The sequence below is a fragment of the Phocoena sinus genome, chromosome 3, assembly GCF_008692025.1.
Source record: "Phocoena sinus isolate mPhoSin1 chromosome 3, mPhoSin1.pri, whole genome shotgun sequence".
NCBI lineage: Eukaryota > Metazoa > Chordata > Mammalia > Artiodactyla > Phocoenidae > Phocoena > Phocoena sinus.
The window spans coordinates 121,930,103-121,940,081 of record NC_045765.1 but is presented as its reverse complement, the minus strand read 5'-3'; the positions used below and the strand labels follow the sequence as shown (position 1 = coordinate 121,940,081).

Genomic DNA, 9,979 nt, shown 5'->3' with positions numbered 1-9,979 from the left:
GTTCCAGATCATTATTGCAACATCCTACTGCCAGTGTTGGATTTCACATTCAAAAAGAGCACAGTATTGCCAATGTTTAAATATTAAAATTGCTCAGAGTGTGAAGTCTGAAAGTTGAAACATTTCCATTACAAAAATGACATGTGGCCATAAAAGCAAAGAATTTTCATCTATTTTTGTGAAAGCACATAAAGTGTGGGTACTTCTTCATCTTTTAACCAGCTTTGATTAAAAACAATCCCAGAAAATTGGCTATCTTGATACACAGACATTAATAATTATATTACTGATTAGATGTTGCCTCAGGTGAAAATCTCGGTTGAGAAAGTTAGTTAAGGCACTGGTAAGTCTACTTTTGTTGCTCAAGGGGAAGAGCAGAGGCCAGACAAGAAGCAGGAAACTTAGAGACTCAGGGCCAGCAAAATGCTCCTGGTTCCCCAGACTCTTCCCAACCTGTGGGACAGGCAAACTCGGGCTGGGCATGGCTGCATGCATCACGGGCTGTGCTCTACAAGAGGCAACCCAATTCTCTGGCGCTCTGCAAAATTTTAGAGGAGTTGGGAGGAGACAAGTGAGGTCTGAAGATCCTGGGCTTCGCAAGTGAAATTATCATTGAGCTGGCCTAACAAACCCTACTGTTCTTGGATGCCAACTGCCCAGGAAAATTGAGTCTCAGCACTTAGTATCAGTTGGAATCTGTGGAGCACTCCCTGCCAAGCCAGGAAACCTGGGGGAGAGCAACAGAGCTATCTAGTAGACCAGCTGGTGTGTGTCACTGTGACTTTGAAGCAGTTGCACTTCGTAATATTGATTTAAATATTAAAATAGTCAAATCAATATTAAAAATATTAAAAGAAGCCTTACCAAATTACGACAGTCTGCATTGAAAAATATATTCTAAATGATTTATATCGACTGAAAATACTAACATAACAACACAATATATTCTGTAAGTCAAAAATAACCTAAAATAAAATTAAAAGCAAATCACATTTCAAATTATGTACATTTGTATGTAATTCTGGGGATGGGTCTGATAAAGAATATAGTAGCTTTTCAGAAGACTGTAATTTTTAGAAATCAGAACTTAGAAAAGTGGGCCTAGAATAAGAGATCAGATAATAGACTATCAAAGATTCAAATTATTTTCTATGCGGGCTTTTAATGAGACTAATTTCATCCTTTAAAAACTGTGGGATTGGATTATGAAATGGATGAAACCAAACCTCAATAAAAGTCACTTCTTTCCTTAAAACTCTCTAATGGCATCTCTTGCTTACAGATAAAGGCCAAGCTCCCATACATGGAACATAAAACCTCCTTCTCTTGTACCTGAGAACTTAGAATGGTGGTCTCAATTCTTACCACTCCTGCCCCACAACAGGGCTTATAATTCTTGACACACACGCCCCAGCTTTTTCTATTGTGGGCTTTGTTCACTGTACTCATTCTGTCAACTCCCACTCTCATCCTCAATCAAAATGCACTGCAGGCATTACTTTTTCTAGGTAGCCTCTTCTAACTTCTCCAGACTATGTTAGGTACTCCTGTGTGTTTCTATAAACCCAATTACTGCACTTAATACCTAATGATGAGTTCTGCTGTTTCTCCTACCAACTAAACTGTGAATTCCTTTCAGGGAAGCAAATGTGTCTTATTTATCTCCGTATCCCTGGTATTTAACATAGTGTTTGCTATGCTAGGCACTCAGTAAATGTTTATTGAAGAAAGGACTCAATGGCATTTAACAAGACTATTATTGATAACTCTTCAATCTAGTTTAATTGAAGGTAACCTAGGCCTATGTAATTTTAGACAGAATGAGTCATAAATACAGACACACACAGTTGTTTTACTCACTGATGTTTTAGCCTCAAAGAACCAAAGATGTAAACAGATATGTATTAAGTATGAAGAACTGGGGATCCCTCTGAGAGCTTTTAGCCAACAGAAGATATGGAGAAAAGAAATACGGAACTGTATGGGGCGTAGGTCCATCAGCCTAAAAGCAATAGTCTCAAAGTATTCAGATAATCAGGTTACAGATACAAATCTAAACATAAATTCTGTCTGCATCTAGTGAAAATAACATACACTGGGTGGTAAGGATATGAACCAAATACCAATTATCTGCTTAAAGAAGTAACATGTGTTTAACAGTTACATTAATAAATTCAACTTTTACAGTTTACAGAATGCTACCTGCTTATCTGTAACAATTTATAAATGAATATAATAATTTATATTCTAAATGAAAATAATTTCTAAAATAATATTATTTGAAGTATTGATAATCATATATATTAAGAACTAGAAGGGATCTCAGAGATAATTTGGTACAATATTTTATAGATGAAAGACACCAAGGCCCAGCGAAGGTAAATTACTTTGTTGAAGGTCACAAAGGTAGCCAGAATGACTAGGACTTGTGTTTTTGGCCACCATGCGGCATGCGGGATCTTAGTTCCCCGACCAGGGATTGAACCCCTGCCCCTTCAATGGAAGCGCGGACAACTAGGACTTTTGGATTTTTACTATTAAGTTCAGTTTTCCTTATGCTACATACTGCCTGAGAGGAAATGTCACTAATTTTCTCCTACAATATATTAGTGAGATTTGCATCCAAACCCAATAATAATAACAAGATCACTTCAGAAGAAAATTACTTTAGTAAAAATAAATGAATTTTATTCAGATGAGATCTTTCATAAACTATTCTCAGACTATGGGAAATTTACTCAAGAATAATTCCAAGAGTTTTTTCTGGGGAAAAAAATTACTGAACGCTAAAATCTTTTAATTTGTGAACTCTTATTAGTTAATGAGGCCTGAATTTTATATAACTCTCCTGAGCCACTGATTGTCTCAGCATCCAGATAACAAATCTGATAAGCCAACTTATTATCTCTACAATTAACAGAAGTAAAACTTACAAATAACTGGATCAACTCTTGTGTCACTACAATTATCATTTTTAACCATGTTACACACTCAATAAGATGAGACCATATGTTTGCATGTAGGGTTTTCTAATAATTTTTTTTTTTTTTTTTAATTTATTTTTGGCTGTGTTGGGTCTTCATTACTGTGCGAGGGCTTTCTCTAGTTGCAGCAAGTGGGGGCCACTCTTCATCACGGTGCGCGGGCCTCTCACTATTATGGCCTCTCTTGTTGCGGAGCACAGGCTCCAGACGTGCAGGCTCAGTAATTGTGGCTCACGGGCCTAGCCGCTCCGTGGCATGTGGGATCTTCCCAAACCAGGGCTTGAACCCGTGTCCCCTGCATTGGCAGGCAGATTCTCAACCACTGCGCCACCAGGGAAGCCCTCTAATAATTTTTTAAAGTTTTTTTTTTACTTATTTTTTTCATACTGATAACCAAAGGATTGTATTTTCCTAAAATATAGTTTTCAAAAATACATAAACTACAGCAAAGGCAAAACAAACCCTTAAAAACCTAGTAGCTCTGTGTTTCTCTCCAATAACTGACTACGCTATTTAAACAAAAGGATTTCTTTTTAAGGAGGCCATAGGACTAAGTTAGGTTATGGAAAAGCTACAAGTGTGAGCACTTCCATGGCTGTAATGTTAGAAAAGGGATGTGGATGTAGCTTCCCTAGAATCTGTACAAGGTAAGCATATGCTAAGAGGAGTTATGAGGCTCTCCCAGTCTTACTGAGGTCATGCCAGATAGGAGTGCTGGGTGAAGGAAGAATCAGTACACCTTTCCAGCCTGTGAGGTTATGTGTACTTACCTGATTTCATCATAATGAATTCACCTGCAGCCATGTCTGTAGGCTACCAATTTGAAAATTTATAACTGCACCACAGTGAGGTACTTACAATCTTTGGTGCTGTACCATGATAATTAGTTGACTTTCGATGCTGCTACAATAAGTATTTAACTTACTGGACATAAGGGATATCCAAGTATCACTGAGAAATTAAAAAAATGTAGAAACGTATCTACAACTATGTGTTTAAAAATGCTAACTCATATAAAATTTCCATTGTTATATAAAGGCTTTCATGATGTAACTCCCTGACTCTTAAATTTTTAAAAATACAGAATAAAATTCTTAATCCTAAATTTTTGTCACTGCTCCTGAGGTTTATGATTGAAGTCAAAGAGAGAAACACCTCAAACTAGTCATTTATGAAACCATAAATTCAGTGGAAACCTGCTTCAAAACTACAAATTATTTCAGACAAATATATATATATGTTCACATTTATAAAAAATTTCCACATTACTCATAGAAACAAGCGTCATAAAATTTACATACCGAATACAATAAAAATCAGTTCTAATGAAGATTTAGCTGTTATCCTCCTAAATAAAAAGTTCTGTGTTTGAGGTATCTCTTTAAGACATGCCAATATGGCATATTTGTAAAACAACCCAGGAGTCTATCTTAAAAATCCTGCCCAACACAGCATCATCTCTATGAGACCTACAAGTAGGCTGAACTAGACTTGTCTTTTTAAGCAAGGAAGAAATATTTTGTTACAAAAACCAAGGAGGCAGGTACTAGAAACTCTGCATCTCAGAAAACAGTGAAATTTTGTTATAAATACTTTCATTATCATCTTCCTGCTGATGCCATTCATTTAAAAAGTTCTAGTCAAGACCAATAAAGCAGCTTCACCTCCTGTGACATCCAAAAAAAGCCAAGATTTAAAAACAACAGTGAAAAACTTCACTCTCATTATACATTATCATAGGATATAAAGCTATGAAAATTTTCAGTGTCAAGCGCAAAGCATTATCCCCTACCTCACTTTAACACTGGAAGGTGGACACTTAATTCAGCAGTACTCATTAACTGCTAAGTAGATTGCCTGTGTTGACTGTAGTAAAGCCATTTACAATCAACTTATGAAGTAATAACACTAGCCAGACACACACACAGAGGAATACCAAAAACGATGAGTTTTGTTGCACAAATATCCATACTTGGGGCATGGCTATCAGGTAATAAGACTGATTCAATACTCTATAATCATAGTACATTAAAATACTGCCAGACAGTAATGGCCCCATATATGAAAAAATGTCTATATGGAAAAGGCTGTGATTTATTGCAAAGCATAATTATATAGCAAATTTCAAGGAAAGTCTAATAATTTTCAAAACCGTATTTTTAAATTTAATGGTTCAGGCCAAAGTCTCAGTTACTTTTTGGAGATTTCAGAACTATTAGGGGCAGAGGAATGCTTTTCCTTTTTTCTCTTCTTTTTGTCCTTTTTGTGATGCTTCCCCTTTTTTGACTTACTCTTTTTCTCTTTTTTCTTTTCTTTCTTCTGATATCTTTGTTTCTTTTGTTTTGAAGTGTCCTCTTCAGTGGAACTGGATGAATAAGACCTATGAGTAATAACGCATGCTCACTGATAATTGTATTTATGGTTGATGGGTACATTTAAATGGAATTTGAACTGCCTCAAATCCTTCTTGGAATAAGGTGGGAGTATAAATATAAAGGAATTCAAACAAAATGTGCTTTATATATTTGTATTCTCTTAAAATACGGTATTCAGAGTTTTTGCCACTTAGCCAGAGAAACTAACAAAACAAATGTCTCTATTCTGCTCAGTTCTAGTTATGAGTTTTAAATTCAGTAAGGATGAAATAATTTTTCTGTGATTTTCAGTTTTTCATCCTGTGTACCCTTCAAAATCTTTCTTATAAGGCAAAGAAAATGTCATTTACCAACCCTTATTATATACACAATTCACTTGTGTATATAATAACTTGTTCACATATTCTCTTAAAAGAGCCACAAAGGATACAATTATATAAAAAGGGCTACAGTTGTACCTCCGTATAAATGAAAGCTGAAAATTAGCAAAATAAAAGCACTTTTGTTTTATTTTATTTTTCAAGTTAAAGTACTGGATTCTTTTACATGCAGAGTGATACAGATGAACACTTGCATTCTGAAATAATTTTTACTAGTTACAGAAAGAATGCTTTTAAATGTATACTCTATATAAATGAATGAGAATAACTTATCATTATACTTTATTTTTCTTATATTACTCGAATACTAAATTGGGAAAATAAACTGTAGAATTCTTTCCTCTAATGAAAAATAACAAAAAACGAACAAAAAACCCCATCTCTCTTAAGAGATGTATAAAAAGATGTGCAACAATATCCAGACCCCAAATATGTGTGACTGAACAGAAACTGAGTTAATTTAAAATCTAAAAGGCATCCCAGAGATAGCTGAGTGATCTAAACATTAGAAGTTAAAACCCAAACTAAGAAAACCTAAAAGACATACAGTAGAAGGCAAAGTAAACAACATGAGACTACAAGGTTGTGTCTGTAGAGTGACTCACTGTGCGAATTCCCTGACTGCCTTCCTTGATCAGGGACTCTCAGCCTCCCCCCGTTTCTGTAACATTGTGTTCCTTCCTTTTCCTTGTCCATCTTCTCAGAGTCTGGCCATCTCCTGAGCTTATTTTCTCATGTATTCTCTTGCACTCTCTTCAACTCTTTTTCTCAACTCTTGCCTACTTTCCTGTTTAAAGACCTGCTTGACCTCTACATTCTAACTAGCGCTGCTTCTCTGCCTGCACTTTTTTCTTTGGCTTTCTGGACCTGGGTTCTCTCTAAGGCAGAATGTTATACTTTGGCAGAGCAACCACATCAGGTGGCGTTACCTTTGCTAAGTGTACTTAGAAAAGTTCTTTTAATTTCAGGCCCTGTCTGAGGTGGGTGAGGCCCAAGGTAGAGAGGCTTGAATAAATAATATGTTACTCTAAAACTAGTACATGAAAATTTGGAAGGAAACAGAAAATCTCACTTCTCCTGTAAGCGATCCACATGCTGTGCTAATGCAAATGATTAAACAATACACTCATCAGACTACACAATACACTGAGCTCTACCTTCCTGTGTTAGTTCTTAAACATTATTAACTCCCAACACTTGAAAGTGAGTTAACTTTTCCAATTTATAAAGTAGCTGAGGGTGTTAGAATGTATATATTACATACTCTATAAAAACTACAAAGTGACAACACCTGATGTGCAGAACCTACTGTCAGAGAACTAAGGTCCAAGCTAGATTACTATCTGCTAAATGCCCTAGAAAGTGTCTATATGTACATGTTTATTCTAGTGTAAATGAAAGTGCACTCATGAACCAAGGAAGAAGTTGCCTCTTAAGTCTTTTGATCAATTTCTTTAACCAGTTTTTGTTAAAAGAGTTGATAGTAAAAATTCATAGGTGGCTGATGAGAATTCTGAAAGATCTGAAGGTATTTTTAGCATGACAAATGAGTACATAAATCCTATTAATAAATTAATTTCTTAGCCATGGCAATGATATTTTGAGAATACAAATATTTAAGCTCCAAATTCATACATATGAGGACAAAATATATATGTGAAGAATTTAGACATACGTCCAATTAAAAACTTATGTTCTAAAACTTAAAAATTCTAGAATACAAATAGAATACATAACAGAAGTGGGTGGAAATGTCATGAAGAACCTAGGGGTAAGACAGGAATAAAGACACAGACCTACTATAGAATGGACTTGAGGATATGGGGAGGGGGAAGGGTAAGCTGTGACAAAGTGAGAGAGAGGCATGGACATGTATACACTACCAAATGTAAGGTAGATAGCTAGTGGGAAGCAGCCACATAGCACAGGGAGATCAGCTCGGTGCTTTGTGACTGCCTGGAGAGGTGGGATAGGGAGGGTGGGAGGGAAGGAGATGCAAGAGGGAAGAGATGGGAACATATGTATATGTATAACTGATTCACTTTGTTATAAAGCAGAAACTAACACACCATTGTAAAGCAATTATACTCTAATAAAGATGCAAAAAAAAAAAAAAAAAAAAGCGGGCAGGGCTGTTATTTATTTATACCTTGATTTGCTCCAAAAAAGAAAATTTAAGGAGGCTGAGTGCTGACTTTTTGATTCCTGACATGAAGGATTTTGTTATTTTACAGAAACAACTGAACACCTAACTTTCATTAAGATAACATTAAATTAACTAGACTATAACATGAAAAATAAAATTTTATAATCCATCTAGATCCATAGTCCTGCTTTTTTAAAAAAAAAGTTAAAAAAAATACCTTTTCCTTTTTTTTTTCAACTTGATTTTCTCTTTGCTTTTTGCTTTTTTCTTCTCCTCTTCTTCATTTATTCCTGTGTGTTGAGGGGAAAGAATCAGGTCACCATCAGTTTATATACTAATATGGTATGTTTACATTTTTTGATTTTGGTTGTTGGTTGGTGAATTTCACTGTTAGGATATTGCACTTTTTTTGTAACAATGTCCCCTTTCTTGATTATTTTTACTCATTAAAAACATTATAAAAGTACTATATGCTTTTAATACAGATTTCAAATCTACTGAGTACATTAAGTAAAAAATTCAAATATTTCATTTCTAATTCCTAAAGCAAATCAATGTCGACAGTTTGGTGGGTACTATTCCAGGCCTTAAGAAATGAAATAATACAATCGTGTATAATTTTAAAAATCTTCTTTTTCAAGCAAAATTAGGATCATGAAATCCTAAGGTCATGGGACAATAACCACATCTAATATTTATGTCGTTGGTATCTCGGAAGGAGAGAATACATACTATTGTCTATCTTGTTTATTAAATACACAATTTGGTGTGTATTCTTCTAGGCTTTCTCTATACATAACCAAGTATACACAAACATTCACTTATACAAACATAATTACATGTAAGTCCCAAGTTTTTATGTCATTTGAAAAATGGATTGTGGCATATAATACATATTTTCCAACTTATTTCTTTCACTTAACACTTTTTTTGATATTCTTTTATTCTAACACCATTTGCTGCAAAGACTATTCTTTCTATACAGAACTGCCTTTTCACCTCTGTCAAAAATCAGTTGAACTTCTGCTTCTAGGAAGATGAAGTAGATGTACTTTTCCTATTCCTCCCATTAAATATAACTACAAACCCCAGACATTACAAAAACAAGCATAAGAAGACTGTAAAAGGTGGAAAGACAGACACTAGCTAGGGATCTTGAAATCCAGAAAACGACACACTGCTGAGTTCCCTGAAATTTCTTTTTGCTTTATATAGCCCAGACTTACAGCTGAAGAAGCCAGCAACCTGGCAATATCAACAGGTGCAGACAAAAATACCCCAACAATAGCCTGCTCTCTCTAGCCAAAGGACCAAGAAAGGGACAGCCTAGTGACAGGAAACTTTTAGATAGTAACTGCCATTTCCAGCCAAACACCACAGAAAAAAATGGGGCACCACCCCCACCCATATTACCAAAGGCTGAGTGAAGAACACAGACTTCCCCCCATGAGTCTGTGATGAGACATCTCAATCCCCCTTCCTGAGAAGTCTAAGTGGTGAGCCAAACTTTCATCCCCACTGACCAGTAATAAGACCTCCATTAACAGTGTCAGTGGAGACCACGCAAGGAGCCTGGACTGCCAACCCCACCCAGCAGTAATGAGGCACTCCTCCCCTCCATGCTTAAGTATTGTCAGAAGAGAGCTAATGAAAGTCAGTGCTTTCACTGTCACCCAGGGGTAACAAGACTACCCTCACCACGGTGTCAGGGGGCACCACACAGGGAGCTGAAATTCCGACCTTCACCCAGCAGTAAGAAGAAGCCGTGTCCACCTTAGGTTTTGGTAGAGGCTGAGTGGTGAAACTGAACTTTTATTTTCATCTGGCAGGAACAAGTTGGCATCCTCAATTTTCCTTCTGGAGTGGTACCAGAGAAAATCAGATAAAACAAAAGGTTTAAAGAAAAGCCAGAGTTTTATCTATGTCCAAATTTCAACTGAAAAGAAATCATCAAATGAAGAACCAGAAAGACCTCTAATTGAATACAAAATTAAACAACAGATGACAACACCACAATGACAGAAATATTAGAATTATCTGAAAAAGATTTCAATGCAGCCATCACAAAAATGCTTCAATTGGCAACTATGAACA

The 9,979-nt window shown here is 35.8% G+C and overlaps 1 protein-coding gene across 1 annotated transcript in view; it reads right to left on the bottom strand.

Annotated features, from left to right (window-relative positions):
- Nucleotides 1–2,786: 2,786 nt before the first annotated feature.
- SREK1IP1 (SREK1 interacting protein 1) overlaps nucleotides 2,787–9,979 on the bottom strand; it is a 58,509-nt gene continuing 51,316 nt past the window's right edge. Inside the window, exons 4-5 of the mRNA XM_032628033.1 lie at nucleotides 8,103–8,175; nucleotides 2,787–5,364 (exon numbers count right to left, since the gene is read on the bottom strand). Of these exons, the coding sequence (XP_032483924.1) occupies nucleotides 5,175–5,364; nucleotides 8,103–8,175 (263 nt within the window). The 3' untranslated portion in view covers nucleotides 2,787–5,174. The remainder of the gene's footprint in view (nucleotides 5,365–8,102; nucleotides 8,176–9,979) is intronic.